Source organism: Glarea lozoyensis, assembly GCF_000409485.1.
Source record: "Glarea lozoyensis ATCC 20868 chromosome Unknown GLAREA3, whole genome shotgun sequence".
Lineage (NCBI taxonomy): Eukaryota > Fungi > Ascomycota > Leotiomycetes > Helotiales > Helotiaceae > Glarea > Glarea lozoyensis.
This window is the reverse complement of record NW_007360998.1, coordinates 1201649-1224607: the sequence shown is the minus strand read 5'-3', so window position 1 is coordinate 1224607 and position 22959 is coordinate 1201649. Positions and strand designations below refer to the sequence as shown.

The 22959-nt window shown below is 46.1% G+C and overlaps 7 protein-coding genes across 7 annotated transcripts; 6 read left to right on the top strand and 1 right to left on the bottom strand.

Annotated features, from left to right (window-relative positions):
• Positions 1–896: 896 nt before the first annotated feature.
• Positions 897–6581, top strand: GLAREA_00403 (Clathrin heavy-chain terminal; the record flags this gene model as incomplete). The annotated part of the gene is made up of 10 exons (XM_008085161.1): positions 897–938; positions 1000–1026; positions 1124–1150; positions 1209–1580; positions 1629–3444; positions 3507–3907; positions 3955–5230; positions 5308–5424; positions 5552–6174; positions 6225–6581. The coding sequence occupies 10 exons, from the start codon at positions 897–899 to the stop codon at positions 6579–6581; spliced, it is 5058 nt and encodes a 1685-aa protein (XP_008083352.1).
• A 2279-nt stretch (positions 6582–8860) lies between these two features.
• GLAREA_00402 (Aldolase) lies at positions 8861–13125 on the top strand (the record flags this gene model as incomplete). The annotated part of the gene is made up of 13 exons (XM_008085160.1): positions 8861–9002; positions 9091–9111; positions 9171–9178; positions 9239–9250; positions 9305–9342; positions 9393–9424; positions 9481–9600; positions 9651–9712; positions 9767–11510; positions 11559–11984; positions 12040–12720; positions 12769–12959; positions 13009–13125. 13 exons carry the CDS (start codon positions 8861–8863, stop codon positions 13123–13125), a joined length of 3594 nt encoding a protein of 1197 aa, XP_008083351.1.
• A 2319-nt stretch (positions 13126–15444) lies between these two features.
• GLAREA_00401 (uncharacterized protein) lies at positions 15445–15850 on the top strand (the record flags this gene model as incomplete). Its single annotated transcript, XM_008085159.1, has 3 exons — positions 15445–15537; positions 15623–15759; positions 15826–15850. 3 exons carry the CDS (start codon positions 15445–15447, stop codon positions 15848–15850), a joined length of 255 nt encoding a protein of 84 aa, XP_008083350.1.
• An 854-nt stretch (positions 15851–16704) lies between these two features.
• On the top strand, positions 16705–17199 carry GLAREA_00400 (uncharacterized protein; the record flags this gene model as incomplete). The annotated part of the gene is made up of 1 exon (XM_008085158.1): positions 16705–17199. One exon carries the CDS (start codon positions 16705–16707, stop codon positions 17197–17199), a length of 495 nt encoding a protein of 164 aa, XP_008083349.1.
• Positions 17200–18282: 1083 nt separating this feature from the next.
• On the bottom strand, positions 18283–18967 carry GLAREA_00399 (Ribosomal protein L5; the record flags this gene model as incomplete). The annotated part of the gene is made up of 4 exons (XM_008085157.1): positions 18283–18297; positions 18351–18462; positions 18513–18762; positions 18817–18967. The coding sequence occupies 4 exons, from the start codon at positions 18965–18967 to the stop codon at positions 18283–18285; spliced, it is 528 nt and encodes a 175-aa protein (XP_008083348.1).
• A 302-nt stretch (positions 18968–19269) lies between these two features.
• Positions 19270–20153, top strand: GLAREA_00398 (Sm-like ribonucleoprotein; the record flags this gene model as incomplete). The annotated part of the gene is made up of 6 exons (XM_008085156.1): positions 19270–19293; positions 19367–19375; positions 19456–19527; positions 19576–19881; positions 19930–19999; positions 20053–20153. 6 exons carry the CDS (start codon positions 19270–19272, stop codon positions 20151–20153), a joined length of 582 nt encoding a protein of 193 aa, XP_008083347.1.
• A 451-nt stretch (positions 20154–20604) lies between these two features.
• On the top strand, positions 20605–21246 carry GLAREA_00397 (uncharacterized protein; the record flags this gene model as incomplete). The annotated part of the gene is made up of 3 exons (XM_008085155.1): positions 20605–20677; positions 20806–20878; positions 20964–21246. 3 exons carry the CDS (start codon positions 20605–20607, stop codon positions 21244–21246), a joined length of 429 nt encoding a protein of 142 aa, XP_008083346.1.
• Positions 21247–22959: the final 1713 nt, after the last annotated feature.

Genomic DNA, 22959 nt, shown 5'->3' with positions numbered 1-22959 from the left:
CTTTACTGAGTTGCACGTATACTGGAATGTCTAAATACGAATGCGGAGTCAACCCTCAAAGATATAATACTTACGGTGACAATACCCGCCGTCTGTGTTTCGTAGGACTGATGAGGCTGCCTACCACCTGCCTATGGACCTGCCAGCTACCTAGGCAGGCAACTTGAAGTATGTGTCAGGCGTCATGATATTGAAATTTGACCGTCGGGTCCAGAACGTTTGCTGCATATGAAGAGTTTGATTCTAATTGCTAGCAGCTCGTATTGAACACGCGATAGGATTCCAGCACATTTAACGTGTTTGAGTGGTGATTACGCGTTGTAATCAGTAGCGCCTTAACTTGTATGCAGACAACGAATTACTCGTGGGCAGCCCAAAAGCACGCCTCATTTCAGCAGAAGCCATATCTTCCTGTGACCAGTTATAGGCTCTTATTTGCGCAGGGCTGTGTGCAAAATGTGATAATAGTACTTAGTGGGATGGATATGTAGTGGGAGAAAGCTTCACCAGATGTGACATGGCATCAATCGCAAGTCTTCTCTATGTAGAAGTTAAATAGGAAAATTCCTAAAATACTGTTGTAAAAAAGGGGTTGTCCTACCATAAATTTTGAAGTGCATTTGGCGAACGCGTCTGACCGTGAGCTGGAAGTTGATGCCTGGATGCCTTAATATTTCAGGCACCAGATATTGTTTCCCAAATGTTGTTCGGAAAGCTGGCTCCATCTACGCAATCACCAACACATCAACTACACAACGATCCACCCCATTCCCTTCATTCTAGGGATTCATTAGGATATTTCGCTCTTTAATAACTTGTTGTACTTTTCTTTCCCCTTTCCTCGCATATTGAGCGCCTTTCTAGGCTGAAAGCGCCGTTCGCGCAACGTACACAATATGGCGCCCTCCTTACCTATCAAGTTTACGGAGTTGCTACAGGTAAGTACCATATTTGTGCTATTGCTAGCTGCAATGGAAGGGTGCTAATCTCGGAATGTAGTTGACTAGTTCACAAGTAAATGTTGATGTGCGTTATCCATTTCCTCCAGATTCCGGTTCCTTGAGATGTCGCAGGTTCCAAATCGGCCATGACCATTCGGACAGCAACTGACTTTACTTTGCAGCAAGCATCAATTGGGTTTAACTCATGTGTAAGTTTGGTCCTTGCCTTTCGAATTTTTCGTGACATCCAGCTGACCCAACGGCTAGACCCTCGAATCCGACTCCTTTATTTGTGTTCGCGAGAAAAAGAATGAGGCAGCTTCGCCAGAAGTTATCATCGTTGACCTTAAGCAAAACAACAATGTCATACGACGTCCGATCAAGGCGGATAGCGCCATCATGCACTGGACCAAACAGGTCATTGCGCTCAAGGCACAGTCGAGAACGCTACAAATATTCGACTTAGCTCAAAAGGCAAAGCTGAAATCTGCGACAATGAGTGAGGACGTGGTGTTCTGGAAATGGTTTAGTGAGACCAGCTTAGGTCTGGTGACGGATAGCGCGGTATACCATTGGGATGTATTCGATGCAAACCAGGCGTCTCCAGTGGAAGTATTCAAGAGAAACCAAAACCTAGCGGTATGTCTCTCTCGCATGTCTCTGGTTATGTATTCTGACCTCAAATAGGGATGCCAAATCATCAACTACCGTGTCAGTGACGATGGGAAATGGATGGTGGTAATTGGTATTACACAACAGCAGGGACGAGTGGTTGGTGCTATGCAATTGCATTCACGAGATCGCGGCATCAGTCAAGCTATCGAAGGACACGCAGCAGCGTTCGGCACCCTACGACTTGAAGGAGCGCCTGCGGACACCAAAGTTTTCACTTTCGCGGTTCGAACCGCGACTGGAGCTAAGCTGCACATAGTCGAAGTTGATCACCAAACCACAAATCCAACCTTTTCGAAGAAGGCTGTAGATGTTTACTTCCCAGCAGAGGCAGTGAATGATTTTCCAGTTGCTATGCAAGTTTCTCAAAAGTACAGCATCATCTACCTCGTCACCAAATATGGGTTCATTCATTTGTACGATTTGGAAACTGGAACATGCATATTCATGAATCGAATTTCGAGCGAGACAATTTTCATCACCACTGCTGATTCACAATCTGAAGGTTTGGTAGGTATTAATCGCAAAGGCCAAGTGCTGGCTGTTGCTGTTGACGAGACCACAATTATCAATTACCTGCTTCAAAACCCTGCCAATTCTGGCTTAGCAGTCAAACTTGCATCAAGGGCTGGCCTACCTGGTGCAGACAACTTATACGCCCAGCAGTTCGACCAGTTGATATCTGCAGGCAACTATGCAGAGGCTGCTAAGATCGCCGCGAACTCTCCCCGAGGATTTCTTCGAACCCCTCAAACCATTGACCGATTCAAGTCCTTACCCGCTGTTCCAGGCCAGCTGTCAATCATTCTTCAATACTTTGGCATGCTTCTCGATAAAGGAACTCTCAACAAACACGAAACGCTAGAACTCGTGCGACCAGTCCTTGCACAACAGCGAAAACATCTGCTCGAGAAATGGATGAAAGAGAACAAGCTAGATTGCTCCGAGGAGCTGGGTGATATTGTTCGGCCACATGACTTGAACCTTGCTCTTAGCATTTATCTGCGTGCCAATGTCGCGCCGAAGGTCGTTGCTGCGTTTGCGGAGACTGGACAATTTGAGAAGATTTTGCCTTACGCCACGCAAGTGGGATATCAGCCGGATTACATTGTTCTGCTCCAGAATATTGTACGTCTGTCGCCTGATAAAGGTGCGGAGTTCGCAACCCAGCTGGCAAACAATGAGAGTGGTCCTTTGGTAGATATCGAGCGTGTGGTTGACGTATTCCAATCTCAAAATATGGTTCAAGCTGCAACCGCCTTCCTTCTTGATGCACTCAAGGATAACAAACCAGAACAAGGCAACTTGCAAACTCGTCTCCTCGAGATGAACCTGATGAATGCTCCTCAAGTCGCCGACGCTATCCTTGGTAACGACATGTTCTCTCACTATGACAGACCTCGTATTGCACAACTTTGTGAGGGTGCTGGACTTGTTCAACGCGCTCTGGAGCATTACGATGACCCTGACGCTATCAAGCGAGTTTTGGTCAACATTGCAGCACAGCCAAATTTCTCTCAAGACTGGCTCACTAACTTCTTCGGTCGCTTGTCACTCGAGCAATCTTTGGATTGTCTTGATGCCATGCTAAAGAGTAATATCAGACAAAACCTTGCCTCGGTAGTACAAATCGCTACAAAGTATTCGGATCTGTTGGGCGCCACACGCTTGATTGATCTCTTCGAAAAGTACAAGACTTACGAGGGTCTTTTCTACTACCTTGGTAGTATCGTTAACTTGAGCGAAGATCCAGATGTCAACTTCAAGTACATTGAAGCTGCTACAAAAATGGGGCAGTTTAATGAGGTTGAGCGGATCTGTCGAGATAGCAGTAAGTCATTTTAATTCTAGTCAACCCTGTCATTTACTCGCTTACTGACAAACAATCAAAAGATCACTTTAATCCAGAAAAAGTGAAAAACTTTTTGAAGGAAGCAAAGCTAACCGAACAACTACCTCTGATCATCGTTTGCGATCGTTTCAACTTCATCCACGACTTGGTCCTCTACCTCTACCAGAATCAACAATTCAAGTCAATTGAAGTCTATGTTCAACGTGTGAACCCAGCTCGCACACCAGCGGTTGTGGGCGGTCTGCTTGACGTCGATTGCGATGAATCCATCATTAAGAACCTTTTGCAAACCGTCAACCCAGCTTCGGTCCCAATCGATGACCTCGTTGCTGAAGTCGAGACCAGAAATCGATTGAAGATCTTGTTACCATTCCTTGAAGCGACACTTGCCGCTGGTAATCAACAACAAGCTGTTTACAATGCTCTTGCGAAAATTTATATTGTAAGTGCCGTGCCTTGTGCCGCGAGCAACACATCTAATGATCTCAGGACTCAAACAACGCCCCAGAGAAATTTCTCAAAGAAAACGACCTCTACAACACGCTTACAGTGGGAAAATACTGCGAGAAGCGCGATCCTAACCTGGCCTTTATTGCGTACCAAAAGGGACAGAATGATCTAGAGCTTGTCAACATTACCAACGAAAACTCTATGTTCAAAGCTCAATCTCGGTATCTCCTCAACCGAGCTGATACTGAACTCTGGTCTTTCGTCCTTAGCCCAAACAACATCCATCGCCGCTCTGTTGTGGATCAGGTTATCTCCACTGCAGTTCCCGAGTCGACAGAACCAGACAAGGTCTCCGTCGCTGTGGCAGCTTTCCTTCAGGCAGACTTGCCAGGGGAGCTGATTGAATTGTTGGAAAAAATTGTTCTTGAACCCTCGCCATTCAGTGACAACGAGAATCTTCAAAATCTTCTTATTCTTACCGCTACCAAGGCTGACAAGGCTCGTGTTATGGATTACATCCACAGACTCGATGCGTATAATGCGCCTGATATTGCTAACATCTGTATCGAGGTGGGCTTGTTCGAAGAAGCTTTCGAAGTTTACAAGAAGATCAATGACCACAAGAGCGCTGCGAACGTATTGGTAGAACATATTGTGAGCATTGATCGTGCTCATGAGTACGCCGAGCGAGTCGAGCTTCCAGAGGTCTGGAGCAGAGTTGCGAAAGCTCAGTTGGATGGTCTCCGTGTATCAGATGGTATTGCATCATACATTCGGGCTGAAGACCCAAGCAACTACTTGGAAGTCATCGAGATTGCAACTCATGCTGGAAAGGATGAGGACCTCATCAAGTTCCTTCGCATGTCTCGAAAGACGCTTAGAGAGCCAGCTATCGACACTGCACTGGCCTTCGCATATGCTCGCACTGAACAGCTAAGCGAATTAGAGGATTTCCTGAGGGGAACGAACGTCGCCGACATCGAGGAATCCGGTGACAAGGCTTATGCTGAAGGGTTTCATCAGGCTGCAAAGATATTCTTCACCAGCATCTCCAACTGGGCGAAGCTTGCTACTACACTCGTACACCTTGAGGATTACCAGGCAGCTGTTGAGTGCGCCCGAAAAGCAAATAACATCAAGGTCTGGAAACAGGTCAATGCTGCATGCGTGGAGAAGAAGGAGTTCCGACTAGCACAAATCTGTGGTCTTAATTTGATCGTGGATGCAGAAGAGCTTCAAGGTTTGGTCAAGCAATATGAGCGCAATGGTTATTTCGACGAGCTCATTTCGCTCCTTGAACAAGGTCTTGGTCTTGGTAAGTTCATACTTATTTATCTTGCCTTTTGGCACCCCAAGGACACCACAAATTAATTATACTAACGTAATCTTTAGAGAGATGTCATATGGGAATATTTACCGAACTAGGCATCGCTCTCTCAAAATATCATCCAGATCGTGTTATGGAGCACCTGAAGCTGTTCTGGGGGAGGATCAACATTCCTAAGATGAGTTCGTACTTTGCCTTTGTTACTCACTTCAAACTCTGTTCCCGAGTGGCCGGGAGCATGTTTGATCTTTAGACACAGCTCTCGGCTCCAAAGCGAGCAAGAAAACCGTATGCTAATTTATTGGATAGTCCGCGCATGCGAGGAAGCGCATTTGTGGCCAGAGCTTGTCTTCCTCTATTGCCATTACGATGAGTGGGACAATGCTGCACTTGCGATGATGGAACGCGCTGCCGACGCTTGGGAACACCACTCCTTCAAGGACATCATCGTCAAGGTTGCCAATTTGGAAATCTATTACCGAGCACTTAACTTTTACCTCCAACAGCAACCTTCGCTTCTGACAGATCTTCTCCAGGCACTAACCCCAAGGATTGATGTCAACCGTGTGGTAAAGATGTTCGAGAAATCCGACAACATACCGCTAATCAAACCATTCCTTCTCAATGTCCAAACTCAGAATAAGAAGATCGTCAACAATGCTATTAACGATCTCCTGATCGAAGAGGAAGACTACAAAACTCTTCGAGATTCAGTTGAGAACTACGATAACTATGATCCTGTTGAGCTTGCTCAGCGGTTGGAAAAACATGACCTTGTCTTTTTCCGACAAATTGCCGCCAACATCTACCGCAAGAACAAGCGATGGGAAAAGTCCATTGCTCTCTCGAAGCAGGACAAGCTTTTCAAGGACGCTATTGAGACTGCTGCTATGTCAGCCAAATCCGATGTTGTCGAGGAGTTACTGCGATACGTGAGTGTAACCCTGTCTTTGTCGATTTCAACATTGCTAATCGTGAATAGTTTGTCGATATTGGTAGCCGCGAATGCTATGTCGGTATGCTTTACGCTTGCTACGAGCTCATTCCAATCCATGTTGTCATGGAAGTTTCATGGCGTCATGGTCTGACCGATTTCACGATGCCATTCATGATCAACTACCTCGCACAACAGAGCTCAACAATAGAGACTTTGAAAAAGGACAACGAGGAGCGAAAGTCACGTGAAAAATCTCAGGAGACTGATGACAGCAATACACCCATTCTGGGTGGTGGTCGGCTGATGATTACTGCTGGACCCGGCGGAAGACAATCCCCAGCACCATTCGCGCAGACAAATGGCTTTGCACCACAAGCCACGGGCTTCGGTGGTGGATTTTGAGTCTGAACATAAGAAGTTTAGAGTGTAATAATGACGGAGCATATCTGGGTGCTTTTGGTGGTTTTCACGCGGAATAAAATACTTAGGATGTGTGGCATATTCGCATGGGAATGTTGTAGTAGTAACTAGTATGCTGCATTCAAAGGTGGTTCCTCGTCGGGCCCGCCACCTTGGGAGGCGCATTGTAACTTCATAGTAGCGAATTTGTTCTGACCTTGCCTTAACTAGACGTATTGGTGGATTTGGCATCTGTACTTCAAACCCCTTCATAAATCTATGTGTTCAGAGTCTTCTGTTTTATGTGATGTGCATGGACTTTGGTAGCCAAGTATAGGTATTAGAGACCGCCTCAGGACAAAATAAGGGTCAGTCACCTACCCACTAATCTTGGGCTGAATAATAAGTCGACTTCGAATAGAGCTTAAAAAATCTTATTTCCTTAAAACGATTGACGGAATAGTAATAATGTTCCAAGTTAATCCACTAAATATACGATATTTCGTCAACTTAATCGAAGAAATATTGTGTTTCGACTGCCATTTATTTTGTCCTCCGCGAGACCGCCTCCTGTTCAGAAAAAGCCAAGTCATCTCGATACTTTAGCTTGCAGCTTTGACGATCACTCGCTCGTTGTACCTATCTAGTAAACCATTTGCAATCATGGTTACCAGTCGAATAGTGCACACGATATACAGTTGGTCCTATCCAAGGTAGTAATGTGGGATAGAACTATGGCCATCAATCAAGTGACATATTTCTGTATAACTCCAGCCATTGAAAGCCGCACATGTCTTTACAAACTTAGTCGAATCATCATTACCAACCTCACCGACTTTTGCATGTTTTTGACAATTGGCCCGTAATAACGAGTCATTTTCCTTCTTTGGAGGTGTTTAAGCGGGTACCCACGGCGTGGGGAAGTAACCAGGCCCAGCCAGCTCTCTCCGTTACAACAAACATGAGCACGTTGGTGGTGATGTTTTCCTTTTCCGTCCCACGGCAGTCCGCTGTCTACACTTCCCCTAGCACCGGACGGGGATGTCGGTGTTTAGCTCAAGATCAGATCTTCCCCTGCCTCGTCATCCCTCCGCCAGGTTGGTGATGGTCCCCTGGAAAGAAGAAATGCTTGATCCTTCTCTGCATGGTGAACCAATACCGAGGTCGGACAAGCGGGCTCGGTAGAAGGAAATGCGAAAAGACGAGGAAGAATTATTTTGCTGTCCACAAGGTCGGTCAGGAAAAACAGTTCACGATCTGCTGAGGAATGGGGGTGAAAGCGCTACTGCACCTTCTGCAGTCTAGGCGTGGTGATGTTGGGGAAACACTCAGCCGTGTTTTGTGACTCGCAAAGACGTTACCAGAACTTCGCTGTGGGCAGAATTATATTCCCCGTCCGTTCGTGGAAGATAGTTGTGGGTTTGTGTTCCATGGTGTCTCCGTATTTCACCACATAATCTGGATGCCCAGCCTTGCCCAGCGTTGCAGGAGGACCTGGCGACCGCAAAGCGGTCCAGATCTGGTCGCTCTATTTATCTCTGCTCTTCCAGCTTTTCTCTGACTCTGGGCGTGAAACTTCTTGGTGTTTGTCGACGACACACATCTCCAACCAGACAGGCTTGGCTCAAGGTCCACGCGAATTGTTAGATCGGCTTCGTCTGCACCAAAGCGCAAAATCTAATCCGTAAATCCCATATCGCGGCGTGTTGATTGGCGGTGTTGCGATTGCGACAGGGACAGAAACAGACAAGCTGCGCGCTGGACAGGCACTTCGAGGCGAGCAGAGCCAGAGGCGTGACGCTGCTCTCCTGACCCCACCACGCTGAGGCACCAAGAAAGAGCTCTCCCCAGTCCACCACCAAAGCTCAGCAGCAGCATTGACTGCGAGAGGTGGGGAAAGACCGATTGATTGTCATAGAATCGTTCAACACAAATACTTTGCCCCGAACACCACAAAACGCTAACATATTATCTCATCTCCTCTCCTTTCCCAATTCTTCATTCATCCTACAACATCGACAACGAGTACATAAACTTCCGCCCTTATCTTCTCAATTGACCGTTCACGCTTGCAATCACCGACCCTGGCAGCTCCGGGAGCTCTCATATCACCCCTCCACCGCTCCGGCTACGGTAGCTCGGTCTTGTCAAAACAACCCTCAACAAGCCAGCGACCTGGACAGCTAGCTTTGTTCGACCGACACTAACCAACTTCTCTTCTCTCTGAGCTTCGATAGCTCCCCCTCTTTTCTCATCTCCCCTCTACATCACTCAGACTCAACATGGCGGCACACACTGGCGACCACGGCGAGCATGGCCCCTACAGCGAGGTCTTCGAGGAGGGCGCCCTCGATATGAAGCAGGCGCAAACCGTTCACCGCATTAGAGCCAATTCCAGTATCATGCAATTGAAAAAGATTCTTGGTCAGTTATTTACGATCTACCCCTCCGCATTGTAAAGGTGAGGAACCTGCTCAAGAGAAACATGCTGATGAGTTTTACGTCATTGTAGTTGCCAATCGAGGAGAGATCCGTAAGTTTCCCCAATCAAAAATGCAGATAATTAGAAGATATGAGGCTAACATATTATAGCTATCCGAGTATGTTTCCAAATATACGCTGCGGGGTTTTTGAGAATACTAACTTTCTGTTTCTTCTAGATTTTCCGAACGGTAAGAGCTACTTCAGTGGATAACGAATCAGTCAGAGAGGCTAATTTGGTACAGGCACACGAATTGTCTCTTCAGACAGTAGCAGTTTTCAGGTATTTGTGTAATTGGGTTGTCCAGAACTGTGGGTGCTGACTTGCGCCAGTTACGAGGATCGACTTTCTATGCACAGACAAAGTAGGTAGTTTCCTTACATACGAAGATAAGTTTTGCTAACTGATTTCCTCTTACAGAAGCTGATGAAGCATATGTCATCGGAAAGCGAGGTCAATACACACCAGTAGGAGCATACTTGGCTGGAGATGAGATCATTAAAATTGCTCTCCAACATGGAGTTCAAATGATTCACCCTGGTAAGAGTGATTGCATGACGCAGAGAATCACAACATCTAATGCGTGATAGGATATGGTTTTCTCTCTGAAAATGCCGAATTTGCGAGGAACGTTGAGAAGGCTGGCTTGATTGTAAGTAACATTTTCAAAAGGGTCCGTCGAAACCCGGCTAATTGGCTCTGACAGTTCGTCGGTCCCTCTCCCGAAGTCATCGACTCGCTCGGTGACAAAGTGTCTGCCCGAACATTGGCCATCAAGGCGGGCGTACCCGTAGTTCCCGGAACTGAGGGAGCGGTTGACAAATTCGAGGACGTTAAGAAATTCACGGACGAATACGGATTCCCAATTATCATCAAAGCTGCATATGGTGGTGGTGGACGTGGTATGCGTGTTGTGCGAGAGCAAAAAGATTTGGAGGACTCTTTCAACCGTGCGACTTCCGAGGCTAAATCGGCTTTCGGAAATGGCACTGTCTTTGTGGAACGTTTCCTCGACAAACCTAAGCACATTGAGGTCCAACTCCTTGGAGACAACCAAGGAAACATTGTCCACCTTTATGAGCGTGATTGCTCAGTTCAACGACGACATCAAAAGGTTGTGGAGCTAGCTCCAGCGAAGGATCTTCCAGTCGATGTCAGGGACAATCTTCTCAAAGATGCCGTCAAACTTGCAAAGTCGGTCAACTACCGCAATGCTGGTACCGCAGAATTTTTGGTCGACCAGAAGAACAGATATTACTTTATCGAGATCAACCCTCGTATTCAAGTCGAGCACACTATCACAGAAGAAATTACTGGGATTGATTTGATTGCTGCTCAAATTCAAATCGCTGCCGGCGCTACTCTACAACAACTAGGTCTCACTCAGGATCGTATCTCTACCAGGGGTTTCGCTATCCAATGCCGTATCACTACAGAAGATCCTTCTAAGGGCTTTTCTCCAGATACTGGAAAGATTGAGGTCTATCGATCAGCAGGTGGTAACGGTGTCCGATTGGATGGTGGAAATGGATTTGCTGGTGCCATCATCACTCCTCACTACGACAGTATGCTGGTTAAGTGTACTTGCCACGGCTCTACCTATGAGATTGCTCGTCGAAAGATGCTCCGAGCGCTAGTCGAGTTCCGAATTCGCGGAGTCAAGACGAACATTCCCTTTTTAGCATCGCTGCTCACTCACCCTACATTCATTGAAGGCAACTGCTGGACAACATTTATTGATGACACACCCGAGCTGTTCGATCTCGTTGGGAGTCAAAACCGTGCTCAGAAACTTCTTGCTTACTTGGGAGATATTGCGGTCAATGGCAGCAGTATCAAGGGTCAAATCGGTGAGCCTAAGTTCAAGGGCGAGATCATCATGCCAGAGCTCTTTGATGAGTCTGGCAATAAAATTGACACGTCCGTCCCTTGCGAAAAGGGATGGAGAAACATTCTTGTTGAGAAGGGACCAGAAGCGTTTGCTAAGGCTGTTCGTGACAACAAGGGCTGCCTTCTTATGGATACAACATGGCGTGACGCTCATCAATCGTTATTGGCTACTCGAGTCCGTACTGTTGATCTTCTGAACATCGCCAAAGAGACCAGCCACGCATATAGCAACCTGTTTTCTCTTGAGTGCTGGGGTGGAGCAACCTTTGATGTTGCCATGCGTTTCTTGTATGAAGATCCATGGGACAGACTGCGAAAAATGCGCAAGCTTGTGCCAAACATCCCCTTCCAGATGTTGCTCAGAGGTGCCAATGGTGTTGCATACTCCTCACTTCCAGACAACGCTATTTACCACTTCTGCGAACAGGCGAAGAAACATGGTGTCGATATTTTCCGTGTCTTTGACGCTTTGAACGATATCGACCAGCTCGAAGTTGGTATTAAGGCAGTTCAAAAGGCTGGAGGTGTCGTTGAGGGTACCGTGTGTTATTCTGGTGACAGTAAGTTCCCTATTCCCACAGAAGTGCTTCGATCTGACAATTATAAAGTGTTAAACCCAAAGAAGAAATATAACCTCGAGTACTATCTATCATTGGTCGAGAAACTGGTAAAGCTCGGCATACATATTCTCGGCATCAAGGACATGGCTGGCGTTATGAAACCCAAAGCTGCCACCCTCTTGATCGGAACTATTCGCGAGAAATATCCAAATCTTGTGATACATGTGCACACTCACGACTCTGCGGGCACTGGTGTTGCTTCCATGGTCGCTTGCGCTAAAGCAGGTGCCGACGTCGTGGACACCGCCAGTGACTCGATGTCTGGTATGACCTCTCAACCTAGTGTTGGAGCTGTTCTTGCATCTTTGGAAGGTAGCGACCTTTACCCAGGTTTAGACGAACATCAAGTTCGAGCCATTGATCACTATTGGGCTCAACTGCGTCTTATGTACTCCCCATTCGAAGCAGGTTTGCGTAAGTCAAATCCCTCAGTACCAAGGCAACCATTCACTAATGTATCATAATTCAGAGGGACCTGATAGTACAGTGTACGATCACGAGATACCTGGTGGCCAATTGACCAATATGATGTTCCAAGCATCTCAACTTGGTCTTGGTGCTCAATGGGCTGAAACCAAGAAAGCTTACGAGCAGGCGAACGATTTGCTTGGCGATATCGTCAAAGTCACACCAACCTCCAAAGTTGTTGGAGATCTGGCTCAATTCATGGTCTCGAACAAGCTCAACTTTGACGATGTGCAGAAGAGGGCTGGTGAACTCGATTTCCCCGGGTCTGTTCTCGATTTCTTCGAAGGCTTAATGGGCCAGCCATATGGCGGCTTCCCCGAGCCCCTGAGGACAAATGCTCTCCGAGGCAGACGTAAGCTTGATAAGCGACCTGGCTTGTCCTTGGAGCCACTGGATCTTGCCAAGATCAAGAAGGATATACACAACACCTGGGGCAGCGTTACTGAGTGCGACGTTTCCTCCTATGCTATGTACCCCAAGGTCTTTGAGGATTACCGAAAGTTTATCCAGAAATTTGGCGATCTCAGCGTCCTACCTACACGATATTTCCTGTCAGCACCCGAAATCGGAGAAGAATTCCACGTCGAGTTGGAGAAAGGTAAGGTTTTGATTTTGAAGTTGCTCGCTGTTGGACCTTTGTCCGATACAACTGGTCAACGTGAGGTCTTCTATGAGATGAATGGTAAGTACTGAACTTCTTAAGGCTGATTCATCGCTAACTCTCAACTAGGTGAGGTCCGTCAAGTCACAGTAGACGACAACAACGCTGCGGTCGAGAACACAAGCAGGCCAAAGGCTGATCCCGGAGATTCGAGCCAAGTTGGTGCACCAATGTCTGGTGTTGTTGTTGAAATCCGCGTTCACGATGGAGGTGAAGTCAAAAAGGGTGATCCTATCGCTGTACTCAGCGCCATGAAGATGGTATGTATTTCGACACGAGATGTCTGAACAGCAGCTAATGAGATTTTAGGAAATGGTGATCTCAGCGCCTCATGCCGGTAAGGTTTCGACAATTCAGATCAAGGAGGGTGACTCTGTCGGAGGCTCCGACCTCATTTGTAAGATTGTCAAGCCAGGTGAAAAATAGGCAAATTTTGTTACTTCAGGACGATATTTTCACTACGAACACAGCGCTAGCATCGAGGTCAATTCGAGTAGTTGACACAAAAGGACTCGGTTGCCAATAGAGGGTTTCATGGAGAACGGAGATTATGGTTTGATGGGATGGTACTTTTGAAGTTCTGGAGGCTATCACGGGTGCAAAGACGACGTCCATCATCAGAGATTTTGACTGTTAGAGGAGGTGGTTTGTAAATGAATTATGATTCCAAATTGAAACGCTCTTTTGAGTCTTTGTATGCTTAATTTCTTGCGCTTTTGTTCCTAGAGACCAATGCTTGATAATGGCTGGTGAAGAGGACAGCCAGCGTGATTTGCGGCATTTTGCCTTCGTTGATACATCAGTCAGCGTGTCCAGACTCCAGATCTTCCGAGGTACTTCTTCTGCCAGAGAAACCTCCGTCTGCTAACGGCGGAGGCCACGATTGCGCGACATGCAACAAAAGAGTTTGGAATCGTGGAGGTGATGGGTTTTAACTCAATTAGGGAACGACATCGAGATCTGCTGGAGATGTGAAGGTCAGCAGGGGATGTCGATTTGATTTCAGGGGTGCGATGTTGGGACTTGATTTGATAGGTGAACTGGGACAGGGGAAGTCGCTACCCATGTTACAGTACACTTGACGAGCGATCAAAACGTGATATTTCTTCAATCAGATTGACGAAATATCGATATTTTGTCAATTGTTTTCAGGAATTAGGAGGTTTAGAGCTCCATGTTGAAGTTCCTTCCGTTTCAAGGGCTTGTGGCTTGAATATGAACTGATGGACCGTTCTGACAATTGACACTACCCATCACGAAGTTTTCTCGCAGAGGTGTAGAACTTGTGATTAGTTTTTGACTTTGTCGAATATAATAACATTATGCAACATTGAGCAAATTGAGTTTCGATAAACAAAGCAATGCACGAAAGTCACATAAAGTTTTGATGATTATTAATGTACTCGTGGGGGTTACATATAACGATATGTCTAAATGGATGTTGATATCTAGAATCGTCGGAAGATTTATTACAATTTCGACTTTAAAAACTGTATCTGGGTTTACGAGAGGTATAATCGTTACATGATGAGGTGACAATAATATAGCCCTTAGTTCCAAATAACATTCTTATATCATCGAACAGCTTCTCGTGAAAGACATAATAAGCAGTAGCAATCTCGATCTATAAAAACAGTATAGCAATTTCTGGTTTCCTGAACGTGATAAACGAAACTTGTATATTTCGCCAACAAAGTTGACAAAATATCTGGCACTTCGTCAACCCAAATAATAAGTATTAGATTTTTGACAGTTTATTCATTCTTTTCCTCTGCGAGACGTTCTGCCATCGAACCCAATCGCTGCCGGCCAAGCAAAGCGGTCCAAGCTTCTTCGCTTACTGCCGTCGATCTTCTCGACCCCGCGATCGAGCTAAGGAATCAACAACAGTCTCGAGCATACGAATACATTACTAGTTCTCTCAGTACCTGATTTGAATATGAAACCAAAAGTCTAACCCTTTGCAGCTATGAGTACTGTCCCTGGAGATCTCTTACTCTTTTGAGGATCTTGAAGAAGACTCGCTGGAGCGTGCAAATTGCAGTAAAGTGATGGAAGCAGGGAACCCGTCTACTAATAAGAGGGCAGGCAATGATAGGGTCATGCAAGAGATACAGTAGGTATCTTACGACCCTGATTATCAGCACATGCGAAGCTTTTTGATATGCATGTTTAGAAATCAAGATGAGGTACATATGATTGGCTAAATTCATTCAAGATAGCCAGAGTAATACAACGGCTTACACAACATACATCGTTTTTGGGTAACAAGTCATGCCACTTTTACTTTCCACCTACACGCGGGGTATGCACATCTCTTCCTACCTCGCATTCGTAAAGCAGACTGAATGCCTTCATAGGCCTGTCATTCAGGCAAGGCTGAAAAATAGACTTTTAAGTGGCGGGCGCTCGATTGGCAGGTGATGGCTTGATTTGATGAAGTCATCAAGTCCGGATCGCTGCTTTTTGTGGATTTTCAGGGTTCTCTTTTCGGGGAAGGAACGTCTTGTACGAGATGATGAGCATGTGGATTGAGTGTGTGGAGGATCGAGCTAGGGGAGGGGTAGCTTCGTAAAGTTTCGTTTGGGTATATGTAGGTGAATACCTCTCATTGATATTTCTTTGTTCATTAAATCGTCATCAACTCATCCTTTCATCGGTATATCAAAAGAAGCTTCAAATTCTTTCCAAGACCACTTCAAGTTCTACATCGAAAACCAAAAGAACCAACTCAAGTCAATCAAGATGAATTCCCAAAGAGCAGCAGTCAGCGGAGGGTCCGGAACAACTCCAACAGCAGCAAACAACGTTGGTGGTGATTCTGGAAGTCCACGTCGGGTATGCACCCATTTATAATAAATCTTTAGCTATTCAAATGAATATTGAGAATCGAAACTGGATTGCTTACTGACTTGTCGAACAGGGCTCTCAATCAGGAACTCTCTTCTCGGGTCTGATAAACCAGAAGAGAAATAGCACCGATGCATCAGCAGCAGCTCGCAGAGCAAGCTTTGCTGAACAGAAGCCCGCCGCTGGTGTCCTTGGTAAGATGTGGAATAAGTAAGTTACTCTTCGCTTCTTGCATGTCTATATATAAGATGGTTGCTAATAATTCTTCTTTCACAGCTTCACTACTGGAGGAGCCAAGTAAAGAAAATGTCACACAAGAAAGAGAGAGAGCTGGGGGAGCTGGCCTTATAACGAGAAGAAATTGAGCGATGATACTCTGGTCTATGATATTGGGTGTTGGTGGTGTTTATAAGAGCAGCATCAGTTGTCGCCGTTTGGCTTTGGAGTATACCATCGATGTACTATAGCTGGGCGGATTGATCAGGTTCTACTAGCATTGCGATTACAGATACGAATTGAATTCATGAAAACACAAGTACTTTCTCGCTCAACTCGTATGGCTAACATGTACACACGCGACCTTGTTAGATCAAACTCAATTTGCATACTTACTGAATGCTGAAAATCTCTATGCAAAGTTGCTTGTCCATCTTTTCCCAATGTGATGAAATTTAAGATATTGCAAGAATTGAATGGAATGAAATACATCGATCCCACTTACATTTCCCACAAGACTTCCAATGCCCGTGTTCCTCTCATCATATTGATCGCAGAAGACCCAATCATTCTAATCGGCCGCCAAATTCAAACTCCGACGTCCAATTCGCTCAAGTCCTTTTAGTTCGCGCACACCAACCCTCATCCATCGAGTCGCATCTTAAGCCTCAAACCAAGCCAACTAGCTGACATTTTTGTGTGGTTTTAGCTTTCGACAATATGGTAATGCGGAAAAAGGGGTGTTTTGACCTCGGATTAAGGATATCCCCTGTGCTGTGGCGGACTGTGGATATTGGGTGTTTTTCTTGGAGCTTTGGAAATCGAGCTCCCATCTATGTATTATCATTTCAGACCTTCTAGAGCCATTCAGTCACTCGTTTGAACCGTTCCATCATGTTTCATAACACGCATTTGACGCGCGAACGCCATAGAACCATTATGGCGATGCACAATCCACCCGCTTCACCCTCCTACACCACCACCACAGCTTCGACCTCCTCAACACCCAACACGAGCTCATTCCCATCCTCAAACCTCGCGTCCTCACCAATAACACCTACATCTCCCTCCTTCAAATCGCAGACCCTCCTGCCAAAACCATACGTCCCGTCGCGACAGCCTCAAGCGCCAGTCTCCTTACAGAAATCCATACCCCAGAAACCGCCTGCGAACCCTTTTCTACCGTCAGATGTCGGGCTGCCGAAATTAGAGAAGAGGATTTCGAATGGGAGTAAAGTGGAAAACTGGTTGGGCGCGACGCAGGATGTTAAAGTAGAGGATTTAAGTCTGAGGAAAGAGGAAACACGGAAAGTGAGTCCTGGGGTTGGGGTTCATAAGAGATTTAGTATCAGTGAACGGTTTGGCAGAGGGGATGTAGGTTTCATCTTTTTCCAATCTCTGTCAATTGAGAGCGCATGGGTTATGGAATGCTAATTGTGTTTTAGGGAAAATTTGGAAAGATGTTCGGCGGAAATAATAATAAATAATGGATGAAAATGGTGATGCGAAGGGATGGATGTAAAACATGATGACGACGGTTTAGCTTGATATGGATTGTACGATTCGTTTTCGGTACTGGTACCTGTGGTATAAGCTCGGAAACCTCTGGCAGAGAAAATATTGCACTTTTTGGAGCAGTTGCTTGGGGTGTTGGGATTAGGAAAAAGGTCTCTGTATATGTGGTAAACTTTATTACTTTCAGCAATCTTTAAATGCCATATCTACTGTTTTCTGATCCTAGCCACAATCAATGAGAGAAAATGCCTATTTATGAAATCTAGGATAGCACAATTGCATTGGCTACCATAACAGCAGCGGACAAGACATCTAGCAGAAATATCCCAATCCCATCAACTTAGATCACAATTCGAAGGGAGGAACTTCTGATATTAACGTACTGAGAACAGAGTCCAAATGCCTTATTGAATAAAAAAGACGGACGAATTATGCAGGATTTTGTTAACATGATCAAAGAAATGGCATCTTTCGATTGCCATTGATATGGCTACGAAGAGACACCCGAGAATCCCTTTGCTTCTAATGGTAGATAAGCCAAAGCATTGCAGTGGCATGCTCTGTAATTCAAACCATGGCTCTGTAGCTCAAACAACATCCGTCGATGATTCTGGGCTGTAAGCAAACAGACTCTTTAAGCGCAAGTCCGAAGATAGTATGTATTTCCAGGACATAATATCAATGTGCGCTTCGGGCGTCAGTAGCTTCTAAATCATATCTTCTCATATGGAACTGAATGGAGGCAACGAAGGAACATAAAAGTAGAGCATAGAAAAATAGCATAGAACATCTTCACATCATTGAATCCTCAACAATTGCAAGCCGGCATGACGCCGGTCGGACTCTAAGGCCGTACTGATCATAAAGATACAGTTTAACAGTTGTGATGAACTGCTTCATTGCGTTTCTGATCCGTAGATTCAGTAATATACAGCCAATGTTGCCCATGTCATGAATTCATCCATTTACTCCTTTTCCATGCACCAAACCATGATTGAGAATTTATCGAACGATACCCTAAAGAAAATTATCAGTATACACCACAACCTTGCATATCTACTGAGCCATACCTCGAATCTGTTCTTGAACCATTTGACAGTCTCCTCACGCTTGATCTTGTGGCTGGTACCGACACGGGACTTTGCACGTCTGCGCTTGGCAACACGCTCTCCAGGACGGGTCCTACAATTGTCAATCGCTTGTTCCATTCATCCATTCATCCATATACTCACATGCAGCAGAAGAAATCCATTCCGTAAATTCCGATCGCTGGGTCGTACTTGATACCGAGATCGATGTGTTCGCTGATACCGAAACCAAAGTTACCGGTCTCAGAGAAGTTGCGCTTGCGGAGCTCATATTCCTTGACCTTCAATCCACGCTCCAAGATTTCCTCAGCCTTTGGTCCACGGACGGTGACGTGCACAGCAATCTTCTCGTTACGACGGATACCGAAGGTTCGGACGGTGTATCGGGCCTTGCCTAAAGATAATAGTTAGGTTTATGCGATGAATGATTTGGCTTCATATTTCGTACTGTAGACTGGAGTTTGACCACTCAATTGTTCCAACACCTTTGCGGCACGAGTAAGTCTGTCACCAGACTCTCCGACGGAGATGTTAAGAACGAGCTTCTGGATGCGAAGCTCCTTCATGGGGTTTTGCTCTTTCTTGTCGGATTCAGCCATCTTGATTAAGGTTGGCGATTGTCGTGGGGTTGGTTTTGTCGATAGTCGTTGATCAAAAGTTCGAACTTTTTGCAAATAGTGGTGGTGGGATTTCGGCCTCGCTAAATTGTTTTTGCGCTAGGCTCCAAGTGTTTAGCGTCAAATATTTCCTGGAGAGCTTCAGCCTCCTCGTTATCGAAGACTACCCTGACATACCTCCACTAGGCTTGCAAGAGCTGTAGTTATTTGAAGTCGCAATACTTCAATATTCAATCTTTGAAATACCAGATAGAAGCCGTTACCCAACGCGCATCTAATTCAACATGGCGAACAAACAGGGAAAGATGGTAAGTTACAATCTTTGAACCTCAATTAAAGCTTTATGTTGACGAAATAGGCTAACATCTGCTCTTCCTACAGGCCGGTCTCGTACGTTACTCCTTGCTCGAGAGATACCCATACTCTTCACGCGTGTTATACCCCTTGGACATGGGCTGATTTGTTGTTAGATCAACTACCGGATGAGAGTTACAATGAACGATGGAAGACAAATGGTTGGGCAAATGCTTGCGTTCGACAAGGTCAGCTGTGTTTGATGAACGCATTGAGCCTTTGCTAACTCAAAGTAGCACATGAATCTTGTCCTCGCGGATACTGAAGAGTTCAGACGCGTCAAGCGCAAGGCACCCAAATCCTCCACCGCCCCAGGCGCAAGCTCAACCTCCGCACCGCTTGTCGAGTCCGAAGAAAAACGTACATTAGGTCTCACAATAGTTCGAGGCGCACATATAATCTCTCTATCTGTCGAATCTCCACCTCCAGCAGATCCAGCAGCGCGGTTAGGAGCTAGTGCGCCAGGTGGTGCTGCATCTGCTCTTTCCGCAGGTGCTGGTATCGCAAGACCAGCAGGAAGAGGAGCTGCCATTGGGCTAGCTGTATGTTTAGTTCTTAGTCACTCATTTAACATGCTAAATTATTATTAGGGTCCTGCTGCAGGCGGTCCACCAGGAGGGTTTGGAGGGTTCCCTGGTGCCCCTCCATTTGGTAGAGGCGGTAAGTCACATCTCCCACGTTTAGGATGCACAATTGTACTAACTATGTGATAGGACCACCAGGTTTCCCACCAGGAGGTATGCCACCAGGAGGAGGATTCGCTCCCCCAGGTTTCGGAGGTCCCCCACCAGCATTTGCCCCACCAAGAAGGTGAAAGAAGCTTGATGAATGATGAACGGAAGTCGCAAAGTCAGAATAGGGTATCAGCTCAGAATTGCCTCTGCCAGATGGCTCAGGATGGAGAGAATTTGAAGCACGACTACGGCGTTGAGGGGAGTTTGGCACTTCATATCAAAAATCCGATCATGATAAATTGTATCATAGGCACTAGGGCTGAACAAAAAGAAATGAAAGTTTGCGTGTCTCCAAGATGATAGACCAGATCTAATTGACCATATTGTACCATGTTTCATTGGGAAATTACATAGACTGTTTGTTTCCTGTTCGTAGTTTGGTTTAGGAAATTGCTCACGTGACTAATATGCATGTCGGGGATATCGGGAATGGACCGGAGCTCAATCAAGAAAGTTGATCTCCCATCAAAACCACCACCACCTTTACACTCACGCTCAACTTGCCGATTCTCTACTTCTAATACCGCAATAATGGCGTCCTTTGTATCGGCCCTCAATGCCAAGATTCGCTCGAATCCAATGGCAAACTATATCTGCTCAACGCGTATGTGCTCTTCTCTCCGTCCGACTTGCGCCAACTTCGGGGTTCGGAAGCTCGTTCACATTTGGGACACTCAGGGAATTAAGATAGGAATCCGAGAATATGAAGAAGCTAACAGGGTATTTTGGCAGATTTCTGGGGTCCAGTCTCAAACTTTGGCATCCCAATTGCGGCAGTAATGGACACACAAAAATCTCCAGACCTGTACGTCCCCCATTATACCTCTCCTTCTCTCTCCTCCCTTCCCTGACCCCTCAACTCAATCTTCCTCTGTTTAACACACACCCAGCATCTCCGGTAAAATGACCGGCGCCCTCACAATCTACTCCGCAACCTTCATGCGCTACGCCCTCGCCGTCTCGCCCAAAAACTACCTCCTCTTCGCCTGCCACTTCGTCAACGAGGGCGCGCAACTGACCCAGGGATACCGCTGGATGCAGTATAATCAATGGGGTGGGAGGGAGCTGGAGATGAAGAAGATGGCGGAGAGCGGTGTTGAGGGTGTTAAGGGCAAGGTTGAGCAGGTGGTTGAGCAGGCGAAACAGGGCACGAGGGATGTGGTTGGGAAATAAATTTGGTGACGTGGAAGGTGATTTTGGGACGGGAATGACGGCGACATGAGGGCTCGGGTTGCACGATTGAGGGTGGTGCTTGTGTATATCAGGATGGGTCGGATAGCTGCGGATGGAAGCTCGTGGCTCTTGCCTAACAGTACATTACCCAAAAGGAAATTGGATGGCGTTCTTCTCATTCGACGAACTCGCTGCAAAATATGAGTGATCTGATGGGATATGCAGAAATGTCTCTGCCCTACTGAAAACAAAACCTAGTTTATGTCGTCGAGGTTACACTTTGTGTTCATTTATGCTGTTGAGTTTCATGTATCTCGAGTGTTCTGACACTTGGTTAACGACAGAACTATGCCCATGATGAACACAAGACCTACTACGACACATTCATCTTAGAGGTAGGCCAAGTCGTCGGCTTGGTGGGAGCTTTGACTCCCGGTCAGACGTTACTTAGATGTAAACAGAGGTCACAGAGGGGCTTTCCAATACATCTAAGCTTTCTATTGCCTCGAGGTATGTAGAAGTCCATCAGATACTCAACTCACGCTGAATTTACACTGCTAAGGCGTGTGTGAGTCCAAAAAAGAGACTGGAATCTATTTCACTCACCCGGTCAATCCAAACGATTCTACTAGGGGTCTGATATCCCGGCTTCTACCATTCCATACTGCTTGTTGGCATTGAAGGCTGAGGGACGAACATACATCAAGTAGAGCTTGAGAGCTACACTGGACAATTGAAAGAGTTCTATTTATGTCGAACTGAACATAAGATGCTGGAGCATTTAACTAATCATATGCCATTTACGTGTTTATAACCTCTAACCATCAGCTACAGTACCCCAAAACTTCTATACTATCACTACATAGTCACGCAAAAGTGGACTTTAATGTCAAATGTGGTGGAAGATATACTTACTTACCTTGCCTACTTTTCAGATCTACGGATGCTTGACTCATTTACCTCAAAATTTATAACCCTCCCTGCCATATTCAAGAAGTACGAAACTCTCATCAACTCAAGTTCTTAAACAGCTGTTCTACCTAAAAATTCCTAGCTTTCGTACTACACTACCTACACCCCACACCTCCCAAACCTCGCTCCATCCTCCGCCCCCATCCCAATACACTTTATTCCCACAACCCAAACCAACCCACCAAAGCCAGCCACCTTCCTTCTCCCACCCCAAAACCACTCGGCATCTGCCCCCTCCGGAGTCCTAGATCCCAAACCTCTAGCCCGATAACCGACCCGCTACCAAAAACACTCACCTACATCCCCAACCAGTAACACAACCACAACCCACAAACAGGCCAGTCAGCTAGTGACCCGTTTCAGACCGTCTCCCTCGAATCAATGAATCATAGTTAGAGGGCGGGGCGGTTAGGATCCAATAATCTCATAACCCTCAGACGGGGGAGGTGGATGAGAGTTGACGTCAGATTACAAGATAGTGGATGAGGAGGCGGTTAAAGATGCGGCGTAAGTATTGAAATCTTGATCAAGATGTGGGTGGTATCGATAGTGAAAGGATGGATGAGCGAGGAACCGAAAAGCTTATCTGGTAGGATGGAAGAGGCGAGGTGGGGTGGTCGGCGCTTGTGGATGGTGTTGTCTGTTTGACGTTGCGTAAAATGGTATGTGGTTGTAGAATTAGATGAGTGGAAATTTTGATACCAGGTGATTCTGAAGACAGTTCAAATGTTCAAGGAAAAG